Source organism: Rhincodon typus, chromosome 38 (assembly GCF_021869965.1).
Source record: "Rhincodon typus isolate 14 chromosome 38, sRhiTyp1.1, whole genome shotgun sequence".
In the NCBI taxonomy this organism is placed as follows: domain Eukaryota; kingdom Metazoa; phylum Chordata; class Chondrichthyes; order Orectolobiformes; family Rhincodontidae; genus Rhincodon; species Rhincodon typus.
Genome location: NC_063369.1, coordinates 7,774,532 through 7,795,054, shown reverse-complemented (window position 1 = coordinate 7,795,054; position 20,523 = coordinate 7,774,532). Strand labels below are relative to the sequence as shown.

General features: G+C 39.2%; 2 protein-coding genes across 3 annotated transcripts in view; both read right to left on the bottom strand.

Moving 5' to 3' along the window:
• Positions 1 to 329, bottom strand: part of LOC109913939 (UV excision repair protein RAD23 homolog A) — a 22,669-nt gene extending 22,340 nt beyond the window's left edge. For both annotated transcript variants that reach the window (XM_048617999.1, XM_020513502.2), the window contains exon 1: positions 79 to 329. In XM_048617999.1, the coding sequence (XP_048473956.1) occupies positions 79 to 144 (66 nt within the window). In that variant the 5' untranslated portion in view covers positions 145 to 329. The remainder of the gene's footprint in view (positions 1 to 78) is intronic.
• A 2,452-nt stretch (positions 330 to 2,781) lies between these two features.
• On the bottom strand, positions 2,782 to 20,433 carry LOC109913938 (calreticulin). Its single transcript, XM_020513501.2, has 9 exons — positions 20,145 to 20,433; positions 14,206 to 14,307; positions 10,317 to 10,520; positions 8,659 to 8,753; positions 7,625 to 7,834; positions 7,419 to 7,532; positions 6,322 to 6,465; positions 5,290 to 5,382; positions 2,782 to 4,079 (listed from the first exon to the last, which is right to left on the bottom strand). Exons 1-9 carry the CDS (start codon positions 20,230 to 20,232, stop codon positions 3,888 to 3,890), a joined length of 1,242 nt encoding a protein of 413 aa, XP_020369090.1. The 5' UTR covers positions 20,233 to 20,433; the 3' UTR covers positions 2,782 to 3,887.
• Between the last annotated feature and the right edge of the window lie 90 nt (positions 20,434 to 20,523).

Genomic DNA, 20,523 nt, shown 5'->3' with positions numbered 1-20,523 from the left:
CCTTCCCTCCCTCACCGTCTGCCCGGGGTTTTGGGGGGGTTAAGTGAGTACAGTACTGTCCCTCCTTCCCTCCCTCACCGTCTGCTCGGGGTCGATCTCGATTCTGAACGTTTGCTGCTGCAGCGTTTTCACGGTGATGAACATGGTGACGGTCTCCTTCCCCCTTACCTCCCCCCTCCCTGGGGAGGTGGAAGGGGAGTGAAACCGCCGCCGGGTGGGTAAAAATAAAGGCGATAAAAAGTAAAGTAATCCCGCTCCTCCGCCGCCTGCAGTTTGCTGGAAGATTCCACCAGGGCCCCAGTGCTTCAAGCCGCCGCCGCCATCTTTACGCAAACGCCACGCCGGCGTAACGTCATTGCCATAGCGACCGGGCCATCCCGCGTGGTGTGCGGCCTTCCCACTAAAGTCAGAGGGAGATGTGCCAACCCACACTCAGGCGCCTATTTCTCTCAATGCTTTACACCTGTGCAATTACGTTTCAATGTGTAAACCATAATGGAAATAAGAAACTTGTATTTCTATTGAGGATAGGCAGTAGCAGAGTACTAATGTCACAAACAATCATCCAGAAGCCCAGGCTAGGCTTGCAGGGGCAGGGAAAAGGTTCACCAGACCCAAAAACACCAACTCCTGTTTCTGTATCTGCAGGGATATATTGGTTCAAAAATGTTGATTTTTTTGAAAATAAAAATCAAGACAACAACCAAGGCAGCTGGCAGAATTTAAATTTTATTAATAAGTGTGTCACTGAACATATCTTGTATCAGAGTTCCTACTGGTAGGTTGGCAGGCCAGTTCAAGTCCCACCTGTTCCAGATGTAATATCTCTGAACAGACTGATTAGAAAATATCTAGGATATGTCTCCATGATGGCAGCTTTAAGGCTGGAATTATGAAAAAAAATGCACTGTACTACCACCACCTCAGCACATTCTAAGCAGCTTAAAGCACTCCACTGCATCTTTTTTAAAAAAAATGGAAAGTCAGGTTAATAGCTCTGATGAGTGCCACTCATTGAAACATGGCTGGAGTCACATGACACCAGGTTTATCTGAAGTAACAAACTTTCAAAATGCCATCACCTGATGAAGGAGCAGCACTCCAAAAGCTTGTGATTTCAAATAAACCTGTTGGATTATAACTTGGTGGTGTGTGACTTCTGACCTTAAGCATTGAAGACTTCAAATCAGGGACTTTCGGTAAAATTTTCTTTGGATTATTGAACAGGACAGTGTTATCTGAATGCAAGCTGCAGAAGTGTTAGAAAATGCTTCCCAAATTCATTCCCACTATGGCTCCATTTTGAAGCTTCAAAGCTGTTTCAGCCCATCTGTCAAGAATGTGGTGGGAGGGAAGAGGCTAGAAGGACAAGAGTAAGGGGACAGTCTGCCATAGCACTTAACCTAAACTCCAACTTACAAACCTACTTGAGAGTCCAACTCTCACCTTTGAGACCCCTGTAATATTGTGAACTCAAATGAGAGAGAGTCTTCAGGAAAGATTGTCAAAATAAGAATTACCTTTTAAACCAAGTTGAGTGATAGACAAGTACTGAAATGTGACATAGCTGATCAAAAGCAATCATTTCCAGCATGTACAGGAGAAGGTCTGCTTTAGATAGAGGGCTTGAACTGGGATCGACAACACTGCAGCCATGCTCCAGCACCTGTCTATAGGGCGTTTCTTTGAAAACAAAAATTTAAACAGCATTCTCCAGGCTCATGGTTTTTTGGAACAAATGACTGCTATTTGTGCAGTCTGAAGTCTTGTACAAGAAGTCTACTTCCAGTAATTACACTCTTCATTCCAAATGTGTGAAGTTCATGCATTTTCTGTAGTTTGAAAAGCAAACAAAGTGCAAGTCTAGTACATAACTAGGGGATATAAATTTAGAAGTAAGGATTAGGAGCTTGCTTTTAAATTTTAAAAAAATTAATGACACGGGAAATGCCCAACCAGCAAGTGGAAGCAGAATCTAGTGGCTCTTATTAGGGAAGTAAAATTTTCAATATTTATCCAAAATAGAAATGGGACTGAGGGGGTTAATTATCTATTAAGAGGTGATAGACAAATTCATTCTCTGCTGCAAAATTCTGTTTTAATGAGTTAAGAGGTCAGCTGAGAAAGTGTGGAAATTGGTTACTCACAGGGATATCTAATAGAATGATGACAGAAAACAACCAACATGGAAAGAATAGCCATCTGACAAAGAGCTCTTCATGGAGTTCAATTACCTTATTCTGTACTCAAGAACACAGCAGTTGGAAAGCATTATAGCAGGACTAGACCATTCAGCCTCAGCAACAGGCTTTTTGTAATAAAAAGGTCAATTTGTTCTACGTGCATGCTATTTGTGATGAATAAAATGGTACCCAGGTCCCTCTGAACAGCAAACTTTCAGGGTCTTGACCCTTTAAGAATTCTTTATGCCCAAATCCAAACTGGATAACTTGTCATAATTAACATCTGCCATACCCTTGCCCATTTGAGGTCTTTAGCCCTTTGCAGTTTGTCTCTTCCTCAAAATTTAATTTTCCACGTATAACAGTCTTGGTTAGGATTATCCTCTGACCCTTTATATTTATTGATATTACAATTAGCTAAAGTCCAACACTGATTCTTGCATTAATCTCACTGGCTACAGCCTGGCAACCCAAGTGGCTTATCCAATTCCAGCTTTATTAACCAATGAATCCATGCTTTATCACCCCCAATACCAAAAGTCCATGAAATTCAAAGGATTAAGAACTATTCCAAACTGTAAAGGAAAACAAGCAATTATTTCACTTCCATTGGTATTTATTGTAGAAATGTGATCAAACATACTTCTGTATTGCACACAGAACAAGTTTTCCCCAAACAGTCATCGATTAAATCACCAATTTACAACATTTAAATAACAGATTAAAATGACAACTTTAGACTTGGTCTGTACAGAATTTAAGTCTCCTTTTGAATGTTGTTGGAAATGAAGAAATCTTTCCCCCTCCTTTTCTTGAAACCCCCATATAAAGAATGCAAAATACAAAGGCAAAGTTGACCCTGGATTTGGAAAGAGCCGATAAACGTCCATTTATATAACCAGTGCAGTCCTGCTTGACCCAATTGTTCTGAATGGAAAAAGGCAGCTATACAATTACACTTACAGTTGAAGCCTGTTAAACAGGGCACCCCCCCAAATGGATGTGAAGTGAAATTGGTCAATTTAAATCAGATCATCCCCAATGTTAATTCCCATCACCAGATTTTAGTTACACTTGGGAACTGAGTGGTTCTCAAAAACCAAAAAAGAGACCTTATAAAAGCAGTACAGCCTGGAAGTTAACTGGCATCAACTGTAGAATCTCAAACATGCTCAAGTACACTGTTCAGTGTATCATGTTTACCTAGACAAAGACACAAAACAAGCTAACCTAACAGCATTGGAACCCAAACTTGGAAATTATTGGCAGCAAGCAAATAGATATGGGCTTCTACCAAATTTTAAACTGAGGGGTTGACCAAATTTAAAGTTTAAAAAGTTAACACCTCAGTTGAAAAACAGCATAAAAAAGTGCTCAGCTGATTTCTAGAATCATTAAATGTGGCATGTTCAAGATGCAAAACACAGCAGCACAAGTTCCACTCAGGTTTGATCCTTCCCTACCCACCATTATGAAGCTGACCTCTAGTTACCAAATTTTTGATAAGAAAGGTTTAGAAATTTCAGTAGTCCCTTCCTCAGTGGATATATTCTCATGTTCACCTACTGCCCCAACCCTAAAAACCTGACTCTTTTCTAATTTGTTCATAAACAAAAAACATTCCAATAAGGGGTCCCAATTGCTTTGTGTAACTTTTCTGCACGTTGCCCTACTGCCATTCATTCTCAGCATTTATTACAATCTTTATAACTCATCCTTTTGAACGGTCTCTGTTTCATCTTCCTCCTCTTCCTCTTCCTCTTTTTCTTCCTTCTCTTCATCCTCATCCTCTTCCTCATCCCCCTCAGCATCATCCTCCTTCTCCTTCTCTTCCTCCTCCTCCCTCTTCTTTCTCTCCTCTTCATCCTGTTGCTCCTTCATTTTCTTTTCTGGCTCCTGAAAAGACAATTTAAAGACTCAGTCAGTCAGTCATTGAGTTGGGAGGGAAACAGTACAGATTCAAATATAACATAGGTATTAGAACTTCAATAACACAAACCAGAATATTAAAGCATTCCATTTCATCTAAAGAGATAACTTGATTCCCATAATAAAGGGAATTACAGATTTAAGAAAATCAGTGAAGTACAGTGAGCAGGAAAGTAAAGTTGACACTACAACCAGTTTGTCACTCGCTGAATGGCAGAACATTCTCAAAAGTGCTTAATGGCCTGTTCCAAAGTAGAGTTGTACATCTGCCATAGGATTGCATTGAAGAATGGCATATTTTATTTTCAAAAGGCAAATCACACCACACTGGAGATTCTACAAGTTCTGTAGGGGAGTCTCTTCAAGTGTTAGCTTGGATGTTGTGCATTGAAAAGGCTTTGACAGCCAAGATTTTCCCCAAATCCCCAGCTCAGGAATTCCTAAACTGTAGGTCATGACTCGAGAGGAGGTTTTGGATTTCAAATTCCATGGGCAATAATGACTGTTGTGCGAATCAGACTGATTTCGCTCAGCTACAAAGCTCTTAAAATTTGTGTGTTTTTTTCCCCCGCAACTTGGCAGGCACAGCCTAATGGACTAGGCCACAAGCCTCAATGGTCACTGCAAGAGTAACAAACTGTTTTCTGGTATAAACCTTACCCTTTCACTAATTTCCATCAATAATTAGTGTTCCCCTCAGCTCAACCAATAAGGCCTCCATGTAGGCCCCTCAATTTCACTCAACTCTTCTACATAATCTTCCATCCCAAGTCACAAAGAATGAGACATTAAAATAGAACCACACTGGGAAAATATTGGGAAGCATCACCATGACTTCATTTGCACAGTATTACAGGTTTAAAGAAAAAGGACCGTCACATTCACTGCCAATTTATGATGCAGCTGTCAAAAATTCATTTACTGAGAAGCAGGTTGTAACAAACCCAAGTAAACTCCATATAACCATTACACCTAGAGGTGTTAATTCTAGTCCCAACTGGATGAGAACAAGTCTCAGAAGGTAAAGGTCAAAAATATCAATGATTGCTCAAGGGACAGAAGCATATTTCAAAGTGAAATAAATTTTGAAAATAATGCTGCTCCCATACAGTTTTCTGCAGCCAGCTTTTTGAAGCAATTGATTTATCTGCCTGCAGGGAAGATGTTACACCCTTACCTTAGTTGCTCCCCAGGTTTCTGTTCCAAATTTTTCAGCAAACTTTTCATCATCTGTGATCAGGAAGTTATCAAATATTGTTCCAGATTTAACCTGAAAAATTGGAAGCAAACACTCAGACATCTGCAAAGTGATTATGGCATCCTCTGGAAAGAACAGACTTAAAATACCAGCTTTATGCAAGTCATTAAGGGATGGGGCAAAAAGAGGATAGAAACAAAGCATATCGTGCACAATAAAATATTTGCTTCTTGTAGATGCAGCTGCACATTTAAATTGTGACATTTATTTAAACCCTAAAATGCTCCTTTCCACCAAAGGGAAAATGAAGCAAATTGAAAGAGGAAGGGAAAACATTTAAAACACTGGCTCAGCTTTCCTTCTGCAAGTTAAAAACAGTTTCTCCTTATTTGACAGGAAGACTTCAATAAATAGATTTGCTGCTTTTGAAGTTAAACAAGTTATGGCTCATTGTTTAAACTGATTATGAAAAAACATTTTGGGAAAACATACAAGGATATGCCATGCTACTCCTTTCCAACAAAAAAGAACACCAATCTCAGATTCATGGCCAAGGCTCCATAATGATGCAGAAATTGATTGCATTTGAATAAGTAAAAAGCCATTAAAGTAAGTACGTGCAGAGTCAAAACAGTTATTCATTGTAGCCTGACCAATAACATCTTGAACAAAAATCCCAATCCCTCACTTATGGGTCAATTATGAGTTTATTATGAAGCACTGCAGGACAAATTTTAAGTTAACACTTTCATTAAAATCATCTCAGGATGGAAATTTTAAAAAACCTTGCCAACGAAAGAACAAGTTTCCATGCCTGTAGCTCAAACTTCAAAAACAAAATATAAAAGAACAAGGTTTTTCCAGCCACAAAAGGACACTATGAACAACTTTGCAGTCAGTCAGTTAAATGGCTTGAAAGCTGAAAGAACAATGGATTTCTTCAGGAAATATTAATACTAAGCTCAAAGTTCAGGTGTTTTGCCAAGGGAAACAAAACAAAATTGTACCAACCTGCCAGAGATCCAGACCAATCACACCAATATCTTTGTAAAGGTAAAGGTTGGAATCTGGAGTGTACTCAGGATTATCAATTTCAGGGTGAATCCATTTGCCCTTGTAGTCTGGATTATCAATTTGACGAGGTTTCCATTCACCCTAGGTCAGAAATACATTTGACATTATTAATAAATTTCAATCTAATGGCCTGACTGAATCTAACTTGGTTACTTGCATTTTCAAATTTAAGCCTGAAGAGGTAGAGAATGCAAGTACCAAAAGAAGTGTGAAAAGCACAATTTGAGTCAAACAGCAAGTAAATGAATCAGATTTGACCCTCTTTGAAATGTGCAGGACCTGCAAAAGGTCAAAATTTGATTCATTGCTTGCTGTTGACTAAAATTAGTCCTGTCGAGGAACAGTGGAATGGAGTTGAAAGTACTATTGAGATATTAATATCATACAGTCAGTTTTAAAAAAGTCAGTAAATGCAGCTTAGTGAAACCACAAAAGCATTTCAGAAAACAGAATTGTGGGTATGACAACTATAAGCGTTGTGCTGGCATACAATGTACAACAAGATTAGAACAACAAGTCATGTGACATGATAGAGAACAGCAACACCCAGAAAGCTCAAATTGAAACAAGTCTTCGAATTCCCAATGGGTGGAGTTATTAATGCTTCGTCAAGCTCAGATTTGTGAAGCATCCAACAATACAAAAGGAAGATTGTTAGTGTACAAGGCCCTGATTTACTTTTGCCAGTTTCCATCCATGGGGTTGGTGAAATTGGCTCTATTGTTCTAATGAAGGGAGGTCTCAGTGGGTAATGCCCCTGCCTACGAGCCATAAGCTCCAAATTGGAGTCGAAAACTAAACAGCTAAGGAAACAGCACAGGTTGAGAATCAACAGACAACTCTTTCCAACATATATTGATGGTAGGAAAGATTCCTTGTCATGTGCAGAGAATATGACTTTTCAAAATAATATTCACCTCCATTACCTAAATAAATTATTACAACATGCAACAGATTCCCAAGCGTGACTTATGGTAACATAATGCAAAGGAATTGGGCATATTAACGACATTTTGGATTTGATTATCCATTACCTTATATTCACTGTTCTGAATCATAGGTGGCTCCCATTCACCATCCATCTCATCATCCCAGTCTTCAGGTTTCTTGGCATCAGGGTCAGGAATGTGCTCAGGTTTGTCCCAGTCCTGGAAGAAAGTAATCAGGAATGCAGTTGGGCAAGGAGATAGCACAGAGTTAAACTTTTACAGCATTACAATTTCCGAAAGCCTTTACTCACATCAGGTTTCTTGTCGTCTGGATCATCGATCTTTTCACGTTCATCCCAGTCTTCTGGTTTCTTTGCTTCTGGATCTTTAATTTTCTTGGGTGGAAGGAAGTCCCAGTCTTCTTCCAAGCTACCAGATTCAACCTTTTGGTTGTCAATTTTCACCTCATATGTATTGTCTGGTCGGACAATTAGGGTGTAGAGATGTGTAAATTCATCATCCTAGTTAAAATAAAAAAAGGGCTGAAATCCTTTTTAACTAAACTGGTCAATAGTTAAAACTGGATTGCCAAAAAAGGAGTTATGATACATTTTAAATGCAAATCAAAATATTATGAGATTAGACAAATGGAATTTAGACCACAACAGATCAGCCATAAATTTTGGTCAATGGCAAAGCAGAAGCCCTGATGGTCAACCCCACTCTTACATCCCCCAGTTAAGGAAAGAATGCAGCATTACTAGGCTGCATCACTGCAGCCTGAACATAATCTTTTTGGGTAGTGACACCATTACCAGATTGGAGTGTAAACCAAAGATCCAACACATCATAATTAACCTTTACTTCATGGTTGCTGTTGTGGCCTCTTCCTACGCAATTTATTTTTTTGTCCAATACAGCAAAGTGTTCAAACCAAGTATTTTGGTTGCAAGGAACCCCACAGCGATAGTCTACTTCAATTACAAAAGGTCTGTCAGAAATAGTATCCAATCACAGTCCTACACAACCTATTGACTTGAAGACAGATCCATGCAAGAAGCATATTTTTTGTCATTACTCAAGGTGGAAAAAAAGCATAGACTTGTGTAGGAGTGGTTCTTACATACCATTTATCACACTAATGATCCGATAAGAAAAGTCTGGATACTAAAATGCAAGTGAAAAAAATCTCATCTTTCTTCAGTTCTATCAAGGCACCATCACCTCATTATTAACTCAAGTTTGTTGCCCACTCAGATGTAGATGTTGTACATTTAGCATTTGTCATGGTTTAGTCAAAACTGCTGGTACCCCTCCCAGACAAGGTGGCAAAGCTGTTACTCACTTTGCAACGAATATCCTTGGAAATCAAGTGATTCTTCCCTTTGTAACTGAAAATCACATGGACTTTCTTTGTTCCAGGACCACAAATGTCAGGACCTGAAATTATGAGAACACCACCACTGTTAATCTGACTCACTATTGAACATCCTACAACATTCTAGCAAACAGAATTACATGACCACTTCCTTAGTGTAGGAATTGTGGCATGTCAAATTAGGAATCAAATAAAAACCCAAAGAAACATGGTAGCAAGTTAAATTATTCAGTCCCAGTTAAAGCTAAACTGGAATCTTGTTTATTTAGTACATGCCCAAGCAATAATTATAAACATGATGCACAATGTAATACTAATCATCCTTCCAGGAACAAGAGTAGGCCATTCATTACATGGAGTCTGCTCCACCATTCAATATGATCATGGGTTGATCATTCACTAGAATCCCTTTGCCCTCACTATCTCCATATCCCTTAATGTTATGGCTTTTTACAAATGTCATTCTCCAACTTAAATATACTCAATGAATGGGGTTCCCAAGTCTTTTTGGGAAGATAGGATTGTGAATCTTTGGAACTGAGAATGCTTCCTCCTCCCATGAACTTAGTCCCAAGTGCTTTCTCCTTATTTTGGAATTGTATATTCCCTGGTTCTGAACTCCCAAACCAGGGGAAAGAAATCTTACTTGCAGCTGTCCCTTGAAGTATTTCACAGTTTCTAATGAGACACCTTTCATTCTGGAGAATGAGAGATCAATTGGCCAAATCTTTTTGGACTATCCTGCTATCCAGGGAACAAGTCCCCCTGCGTTCCCCTGTATAGTAACAGCATCCTTCTTCAATCTCAGAAGACTAAAACAGCACAGTATGCCAGGTACGATCCAACTATGTTTCTTTATAATCAGAGAGTTCACTACTTCTATACCTCAGGATTTGAGTAAAGCTAATATACTATTAGCCTTCCCAATTGCTTGCTGTATGTGCCTGCTAGCCTTCAGTGTCCTATTGATGAGGAAATCCAGATCTCTTCATACATTCACAATTTCTAATTTCCTTCAATTTAAAAAGTTCTCCACACATCTCTTACCAGAGAAAGTATTCTCATTTTTCCTGCATTGTATGCAGTCATCAAGTCTGCGTAAATTCTCTTGAAGCCACTGTGCATTTTCTCACAACATATTCTCACCTAGTATAGTCATCACAAGTTTCAAAACATTGCTGTGTTTGCTGACACTCTTGCACATGCAGTTGTAGCAAGTTTAGAATTAAAATTAAAGAATTAAAAACCTAATGTGTAAAAAAATTGTACACCAAGTTTCTAAAAATGTGAATAAAATTGAGTTTGTTTTATAATGCATATGTGCATGCATAATGTTGGTAAAAAATGGTCACTTTTTCATCTTACTGATGTTAGCTTTGGAGAAAATATCACAGTGGATCCCCAGAGCTGAGATACTCACTCCAAGCACAGAACCTTGTAACACCACAAGTCAGATGTCCAATTTGAAAACAACTTGTCTGTACATGCTGTTTTCTGCCCATTAGGCAAATACTTAATCCATGCCAAGAGAGTCCTATGTGTTTTAATGTTGCGAACCAATCTACCTCAGGAGGACTTTAAAATACTGAGGAGAGGGAAACTGTAGTAATGAGAAAAAAAATTACCGAACATAATATTGTAGTTGGAGTCTCCATGCATATCAGTCTGATCAAGAGTTGATGGAAAGATCTTCACATACCCACCACCACAGTCAATGGTTTGCTCGTGTTTCACTGTGAATTGCACAACAAGAGTCTTCCCTTCATTACTGAAGGGTTCAAACTTGGCAGACATTGCATAGAATCTGGCATCCTCACTTGTCTGGAGCCCTAGAATTGCAGAACAGAAGGTAAGTGAGCACAGAGGTTAAATAAAATCAGATAGTTATCACAAGTTCTGTAAACAAAAATTTAAAACCACCCAGTGACCAGGAAATAAATACCAGTTGCATAGAATTCCAATACAGACACAAGACGATGAACACCTTTTTAGAAATTTATTTGGACTAATAGCCTAAGGATAATGCTGAGACCCCAGTAATGTTCTGGGGGCTTCAGTTCAAACCCTGCCATAGCAGATGGAGGAATGTGGATTTAATTTTTAAAAAACATCTGGAACTAGAGTATAATGACGACCATGAAACTAGTGCCAGTTGTTGGAAAAACCCAACTGGTTCACTAGTGTCCTTACCTGGTCTGGTCTAGGCCCACAGCAATATGGTTGACTCAACTGCCCTTTGGCAGATAGAGATGAAATAAATGCTGGCCGAGCCAGTAATACCCACATCCCATCAGTTTAAAAAAAAAAAATCAACTGGCAATGTCAGCACTTATTGCTTATCTCCAGTGACTCAGGGCAGTTCAGTCAACCATATTGCTGAGACTAGTCACATATAGGCTAGATTGGGCAAGAATGGCAAATTTCCTTTATAAGCCAATTAAGTGGTCAACATTAGATTAGCTTCTTTTCCATAGTTATATGGAATTTAAATTTCACCATTTGCTATAGTGGGATTTAAATTCACATGCTCAGATCACTGGCCAGAGACAAAATTTGGAGCCCTATATTTACCATGAAGCATCCCCAATGGTTTACAAAGATTTTCATTATGCAATTATTATACGCATTTGAGAAATCTTCACCATAAGAGCAAAGCATTCATAACCCCAGAAGTATGGCCAATTCTCCAAGTTTCAATGCACAAACATTAGCTTTTGATTACAGCAACCAGCTTAAATTTCAAGTTGACATTCAACATTCCCCAGAAGTTTACTACAGGTGGTCTGAATCCACTATTGACTTGCTATGCATCATAGCACTGATGTCACAAGATCAAGTAAAGTAGAAGCTGCCTAGTATTCAGCTGATAAAAACTCCATGAAGCAACAATTCTCAGCCTCTTGGGAGGAGGCACTCTTTTTGAATGCCTAAGGTGACCAAAACCCACAAATAGGGTATCTCACTCTACATGAACTCTACTTCTGGCTCAGCTAGTCAGTGGAGTAGTTTTTGAACCAGGATTTCAGCTCAGATTATCTTGCTTTTGAGTTGAAAATTGAACAACAGAGGCAGAATCTTTCAGAGGGAAGAAGTGATTTAACAAAAAAAAAGGGAAGGAAAGGATGCAAGACAGGTTCAGTAGAAACTGCAACAGCAAAACCTCCATAATCTGGATTTTACTTGCAGCTTGTTGACATGGGAATCCATTGGAAACCATTTAGACTGGAGATTTATGCCAGCATTCGCAGGCAAGACAATATTGTAACTTATTATGGGCACCACTCCAGAGCACACTGGAAGGCAATAGTTAAGATATCAAAGCTACAAGATTATTACAGCCCATCTTAATCTTTTCAGAGGGACATCGGTACAGAATCTAGCCTCTCAGGCTTCTTTCACCATTTGAAGAGATTCAGTTGATCTGTTTATGTTCCAAGTTTTAATATTCCTATCTACTCAATTTTAGATCTCCTTGCCCCAGGAGAATTTATCTACCCCCACCAAAAAAATATTCAAGGACACCAGTTCCATTGCCTTCCATCACAGAGGTCCAAAAGTCAACCCTCAAATTCCACTCCTCATTCCTGCCCTATAAAAGGTGACCCACAATTTTTTTTAAACTGTACCCCTTAGTACTAGACTCACTCAAAAAAAATCTTTCCACATCCACCTTATCAAGGCCATTCAAAATCTTGAATTCTTTAAACCAAGTCACCTCTCATTCTGAGGAACAGAACAGTCTGACCAACTTTCCTCATAAGACAATCTACTCATACCAGTAGATATTCTCTGAACCACCTCCAATGCACTGATCAAAAGGAAAACTGCATACAGTATGAGATATTACTAATAACCTGTATAACTTGAAGCTCAACATCTTTGATATTCAATTTCTCAAAAGTGTATCCATTAGCCTTCTGATTACTTGTTGTACTAGTATATTAACTTTGTGACTTGTGCACTAAACGAATCTTTCTGAACTTTGCACTGTGCAACCATTCTCCATTTTTGGTCTTGCTTTTATCCTGCCAAAAAAGTGAAGAACTTCACATTTTTCCCCCCCACATTATTCTCCTCCATCTGCCAGACTTTTGCCCATTCAACCTATCCAACAATAGGGCTGACAAACTATTTTCACAAAATACTCTTACTCATGTTGGTCTCATCTGCAAATACAGCTGCCATGCCTTCACTTCCCTCACTCAAGTTATTGATACAAATTATAAAACCCAAGACCACCGTACAGACCCCAGAGTGATTCCATTTGTCAAGTCCTGCCAAATCAGGAAAAAAAGGCCTGTTGTTGATGTGTACTCTACCAGAGAGTGACTCTTCTATCCATGCTAGTATATTATGCACATACCATGTACTTCTACGTTACACAATCATTTAACTGACTGTTTGTCAAACATCTTCTGGAAATCCAAGGTCTCTCCTTTACCCACATTGCTTTAAACAGAACTCAAAATTGGTTTATGATGATTTCCATTTCATAAAACCATGCTTACTCTCCCAGAATACCTTTCAGTTTTCTTAAGTGCCCAGCTATAACTTACTTAGTGACCAATACTAACAACTTCCCCACTAGACGTTATAACTGGCTTATCTTTTCCCCAAATTCTGCCTACCTTCCTTCTTGAAGAGGGGTGTTATCTTCACTACTTGATATGGTGGCATAGCAGTAATGTCACTGAACTAGAAGTGCCAAAGCCAGCTAAATGGTCATGGGAAATAGATTCAAGTCCCACTGCAGCAGCTAGAGGAATTTAACCTCAAATAGAATTGAAAATTCCTTATCAAAATCAGTGACCATGAATCCTTTGTCGATTGTAGTAAAATTGATCTGAAATCACTTAACTTAGGAGAAAAACCTTTGTCCTTACCTGGTCTGTCTACATGCAACAGCAGATCCACTAAGTGCCACTGTCAAGCAACTCAGTTCAAGGGCAATTCAGGATGGACAACAAATACTTGTCTTGCCAGCAATAAAATGCACCCCATAGAGCAATCAAAATAAAAAACCCATACTGCTTTGAAATATATGCCACCTTAACATTTAAATGTAGAATTCCCCTTCCCCTGATTTAGTCATTTTCTTCTCCCCACACAAAACAACTAAACCATTCTCTTAACTTTCTCTGCATCATTATGAGAGGGTCAATTCAACACCGATACTAGACAGAAGTCAGGCCAATCAAATACAAGGTAGGGTTGGATTGGATCTATTTTGTGATGTTGTGAATGGAAGTAGTATGGAAACATTTATCTCCCTTTGGTGTTTTTTAAAAAACACCATCAAGAATGTGAAGGGCCAATAGGTCATTTTGGCTAATCTAATCTTAGCCATGTGGCTACAGTCTGATGCCAGAAATAATTAGGCTTGCCTTGGAAGAGATTAGATGGAGCAGCAATAATATATAAAGGCCTCTGTTCTAACTACAACTGGAACTAAAGTCAGAGAAAGCAATACATTGGTCTGAATCCTGATAGATGGTGGCAAAGAAATTTCCCTACCTTTGTCTTTCTCGGAGTCACCGTAAAATTTGCCAGAAGTCAGCTTGAACTTTCCATAGTCAGATTTGTGCTTTGACTCAACCCATCGCTGTGTCCAGGCATCTATTGCATAAAAAAGTGCTACAATGTAAGGTGTAAACAATAAACTCAAAGATCACAGAAAAATTGCTTCACCAAGAATTTCAGAAAATCTTAGAGTAAAGTTTAAAAAAAAAATGCAGAATGAATCTAGTACCCATTGTCACCATTCTGTCAGGCCTCTAGGTGGCAGCTCAATAAGTTTTTTCCATTACATACACAGCTCAGTTAAGTCATGCCGACTGAAAGCTGGCGAAGCGGAAAGAGGCACTTGACACCAATATCAACATAGATAGCTTTAACTTTACATCTAAATTATTCCTGTAAAAAAATGCAAGTGAGCACCAACAGGGGGACTAGATCAGAAAAGATATCACATACAAGACTTGTGTAGTCTGATTAATGAAATAAAGTGTGGATCACTTGGACTGCAAAACCCCAACTCGCTTGAAATGTTAGAATAGTCAGCTGATTGTGGATTGAATTTTAAAACAGTCAAGAGATCCCAGGTTTTTGTAACAAGTTTATCCAAAAATACTTGACCAATGTGGTCAAGAACGATCCAAGGCTTGATGCTGAATACAGCCTGGATATTAATGAATTACCATGGGGCTTATGTCCTTGAGCTCCAGAGACATATCTGCCTGAAATCTCATGGCAATTAATCAGCAACTTATTCTGAAAAAGGCAGTGTGGATCACTTGCCAAAAAAAAAACAAACAAAAAAAAGGAGCAAACTTAGCTTTTCTTCTTTCGGGTGAAGAGGGAGGTTGCATTACTCAGTAATGATTGGCTGAATGGAGAAAGGACAGTTACTGGTACCCAGGGAACTGCACAACATCCACAGGGCAGAGGTAGGACAAGCTGGAAGCCACGAGGAAAGCGGTTGGGATGGTCATGGTAAGAGGAGAGAAAGTTATGTTTTTAAATTTTCTACTTAAAAGCTTTTTTAGTTCCAAAGACAGATGTTAGAAATATAACAAGATGGACAAGCACGATTTAGTATATTAACAAAACGTCTTTCTACAAGTGAAATTGCAACTTCTGGCAAGTGTCACTGACCCAGTTAATCAGATAAAAGGTGCAGCTGTATGTTACCCACTCTTATGGAATATGGACCAATGAATTCCTTCAAAGCAAATTACGAGAAATCAGAAAGTACAGGAAATACTAAGCATCAGGAAGCACAGTGGCAGAACCACTGCTTCACAACACTAGGGACCCAAGTTCAATTCCAGCCTTGGACAACTGTCTGGAGTTTGGCATGTTCGCGGTGTCTGCGTGGGTTTCTTCTGAGGGCTCCAGTTTCCTCCCACAGTCCAAACAAAAAAAAAAAACACAAGACTTGGATGGATTAGCCATGCTAAATAGCCTGGGAAGGGTGGGTTAGCCATGGAAAGTGTAGGGTAGAGAGTGGGTCTGGATGGGATGCTCTTCAGAGGGTCCATGCAAACACGATGGGCCGAATGGCCTCTTTCAGCACCAAAGGGATTTTATGATCTAGGGAGAGACAAGCAGCTATCCTTTCAGGACAATGCCCTGTAAATCAGACTGGTGAAGTAGCTCAGTGCTTGTTTGTGCAGCTTCAAATGCAGAATTTCCATTACTTGAAAGCCAGCTAGTAGTTTCAAACAAACATTCTCTTCAGACCACTTCTATTCTAGGTACCTGCTCTTCCAGCAAGAGATCCAATTGAAAGCACAATGATTTAAAGAATCAAGGGGTAATACATATAGCATCATGTTTTGTTATGCTGATCCAAATCCTTTGCTAGGAGATTAAAGCAGATGGGATCCCTTGGAGTGCTGGTAATGCACGAGAACTAGTACACACAGCAAGTGACTACTTTAAACTGGCAACACTTCAAAAGCTCCATGCAAAGCAAGATCTTGTTATATAATCCACTACTGATATAAACTTGGCCTAAGCTTAATTGGAAGAGATTACAATTTCAGCTTATTTGTAAAAAGCAGACAAGTCTCCAAATTAGAAGGAGAAGACTGAGGGATTCTAATCCTTTAAAAAAAGGGGCAGCTCGATGATTAGGACTATTATGGAACAACTCAGCCAAGCTTGGTTCACTAGCATCCGCCTCTGGACTATCCCCCACAGGAGGAGTTCGAGGACTGACATGGAAACCATGTATTCACTCAAGCTGGCATCCACTACACAATCATTGTAAACTGCAGCATTCATTTTAAGCTAATTTACACTGCTCTTTCAGATTAGATGTTAAAAAGAGATGCTGTTCTGCATTCAAAACCAGATTGCCTGTTCCAGGTAAAAACTGGGTTTACAAGTCACCTACCTGTACAGGTGAAACATTTCTGTACAAGCCATTGTGTGTATGTGGGGCAGAAACAAAATTAGAGATTAAGAAGTTTTAAAGCAGATGATGGTTTAGGTTAAAAAAGGAAATGCTGGAAACAGAAGACAGATCTGTTCCGTGGAAAGAATTAAATACTTTTGGTCTTCAGACCTGCATGGAAAGTCATCTACCTGAAACATTACACACAGTTCTGAGGAAGGGTCACCGGACCCAAAATGTTAACTTTTTCCTTCACAGATGCTGTCAGATCTGCTGTGCTCTTTGCCAGCAACTTTGTTTTTGTTCTTGATTGACAGCACCCACAGTTCTTTCGGTTTTTACTTGAAACATTAACTGTTTCTCTCCCAGGGGTTGCCTGAACTGCCGAGACTTCTCTGGCATGCTCTGCTTTTGTGTTATGTTTCCAGTAAATTACTCTAGCTTCTAAAGGAAAGCACACCCGAGAATGATGGTTGAAGAGCTTTTTAAAACTTAAACACTTGTATCTGCTGTGATGATGCTCTTGTGGCAAAGTGAATAAGCATCCCTGTCTCTGAACCAGAAGGTCTGGGTTGAAGTCCCACTCCAGGAAACGACTGTTGAGAAACAGGTTGATCAACCACTCAAATCCTTCCAACGCATGGCAAGTGGTAGAATGTGAGAAGTTCTTAGTCAGCCACGTGGTGGAATGAAATTGAAGCCTCTACTATTCCAGACTACAACTTACATGGAAAAAAAAAACAAAAGACAGCATAGCACATCAAAATACAGGAGGTTAAGCCCAACTGGTCAGCTGCAAAACCCATCATTGTATGGCTACGCACCATAGCCTGCCTGTTAATCAGTCCTGGAAATATAGCAAACAAGAACAAAAATTGCTGCAGTAGAAGAAAATAGCTTGCTGCAACTGACACGGAAACCATGTATTCACTCAAGCTGGCATCCACTACACAATCATTGTAAACTGCAGCATTCACTTTGAGCTAATTTACACTGCCCAATCCATTAGATAGCAATCAAATCTCTCATTGGAAGTAGTAGTCTTGGCATTTGTTCTGGCCTTACACTGGTGCTTCAGCAACATTTGCCCATATGTAACAATTAATGCTTACAACATTCGAGTAAGGATGTTCCTACCAAGACATGCAACAGTTGCTCATTCTTCCTGACAAGAGAGCTGGCTCCAGCACTAGGATAGTTTCACTATTTTGAGATGGCACAAGTATTGTTCAAGATTGGGAAGTTGATTTCCTATTAATTCGGCAATGTAGAGCACAAAACAAATAGCAGCTTACAGGAATTCAGAGAATTTCTTACCTAAGGCAAGGTAGTTTTTAAATCCATCTAAACAGCACTTCCTTATTACCGAGTAGGGATTTGCTCAGACTGCCCTCAAAAATCTTAGGAAAAGTCATGAACTCCCCTACATTCATTAAAACTCAATTCAACGGTTACTTAATGAATGGGAAATAACAGATTGATCATGACCAGATGTTTTACAGTATATTAACAATTGAGATCTTTGGTTTCACATTCTATGCATTCACTCCAGACAATAATGTGTTCTCTACTTAAGTCCCCACTTTCCACCTCCCATTTACTTCTTCTGGAGGTACCATTACTACAAATGATGGATCACATCTGTGTCGCTTTCGAACTAATCTCGAGGAGCGTGCTTTAGCCTCAAGCACCGCATTTTTCCTCACCTGTCTTCCTCCTTTAAGTTGCCTCTAAATCACTTCTCTGCCAAGAATATGCTAATTTGCCCCAACTCTACTATTTTTAACAAAAACAGGAATTGCTGGAAAAGCTCAGCAGGTCTGGCAGCATCTGTGAAGGGAAAAAAAAAGTTAACATGTCGGGTCTGGTGACCCTCTACTATCTTTAGCTCTGTGAGGTGCCCTAACTTTTTCATGACAATTAAAAGGTGATTTAAAAGTACATGTGGTTGTTAGCAGTGAATGGAGATAGAACCCTATTCTCCCACTGTCACTTGATACCAATGCTGCACTACTTCCTTTCAAAACAAGGGAGGCAGCAATAGCACCAACTACACAACATTCCAAAAACAGGGTTGTAGATTACACACAAATTGCCAGCAAAGCTCACCAAAAGCTAAAAATCTTAAAAATTCAACAAGATCTTTCCTCATTTCAACAATGAAATCTATTGCCTATTTTGCTGTGGAAGTCCCATAGCCATTCTGTATTTCACAACTTTGGAACTAGCTTGTGCAACATTAAATATTACGTGTCTTCAGGCTTTTGGACAGGAGAAAGTGGGTGGAGGTTGCAAAGGGGTAACTTTCCAAATAGGAACTACTTTACAGGAGGTGCAGAATATAGTGGCCACTATCCAGTTTCTGACCAGCTTTCCTTGTCCTCCTGATCAAATTGCCATCATTCACAGTAGAGCTTAGATCTGTCTCAGCATGGTACCTACAGAAAATCTAGGACATCAAGAAAGAGTCACAATAGCTTCTATGTTGATCTAAAAAACAGACTAGAATATACAGCCTATAAAGGGTAACAAGCAGATTTACTTTACCTTACTCCATTGTTAACTTGCAGGGTCTGCAGAATTTTGAAAGATCTGCCACCTATACTTACCCAGTCACGTGATAACTTGCAATTTAACAATTTGCAAATGGCACACAGCCAAACAAACTAGGATTAAATAATTGTAATTGATGTAAAATACAGATCAAAAAAGACAAAAAAAATGAAATATCTTACAGCATTCATAAGTCCTTTTGGCAAACCTGCACACCAGCAAAACTGGTTAGAGGTCATAAAAGCTAGTACATTCCAAACAAACATTCCCCACAAGGAAGTTGGTTTCTAAACAAGGGAAAAATTCAATTTTTTGCACAACGTTTGGAAAAGGAAAAATGTTTAGCTCCATTAAAAGTTTTAGTTAAATAGATATATGAAGACATACTTACCGTTAGATCAAGAGTCCCAAAATATTGAGGTTTTAAACAAGATTATACAAAAAGTGAGGATTTTAAATTTATAGCTCTGCATAGAAAAAGTGATGCTTTTAAAAGACTAAATATTTAAAATAAATTTCAAGAGGCCTAATAGAACAATAAAAAAAAAGTATTTTTTGGAGAAAATGGGGTGGGAAGAGGGCAGAAGTTCATCATCCCATACACCAAAATATCAAAAAGCAAAACAAAACCTTAAATTTTCAAAAATTCTATTTTTGAAAAGAAGAAAAAAAAGTGAAACAAACAAAAAAGTTTACTTACCTCCTCCATTTCCCTGTTCAAAAAAAAATTGTTACACCAGGAAATTATTTCCTTTTTAAAAAGAGGTTTAGAAGAGGGAAAAAAAACACTTCCCTAATATATGTACCCCAACCCTCTTTCCCCCAAATCGAATCTGGATTGATCCAGAAATTCTGGGTAATAATGAGTTGCAGATTCAGTCTCATCCACACACATTTTATACTCCGTCGATATCAGAAAGAAACATTTTTGGGGGGAAGGTTTACAGCAAAGGATGACCTGCTCCTTCTTCCTTCAAGACACCTTCCTCCTCAAACTCACCTCCATCAGAAAATTCCTCCTTAAAATAAACGGTGGGGTCTGCAGCTGCCAAGGCAACCAACAAGCAGAGCAGCAACCTGGTCTTCATCTTCTGGGGGATGTATTCGACTTTGGCCTTCCCAAATTACTTTTTTTTTCCTCCCTCGGTAAATATTAGGGGAAAAAAAAAGAACGGGGGTGGGGAAAGTGGAAAGAATTTAACACATTAACCGAAAAGCCACCGACAGAGCTGAAGCCACCAGGAATGAAGGAGCTCCCCGCGGATGCTTTTATACTGCGCGCGTCACACAAACTTCACAGACGGCTAAATCGCACCTCCCCGTCCTGGCGGCGCCCCCTGTTTTGATTGGCCGCCACTGCCACTGCGGCGGATTCCCCG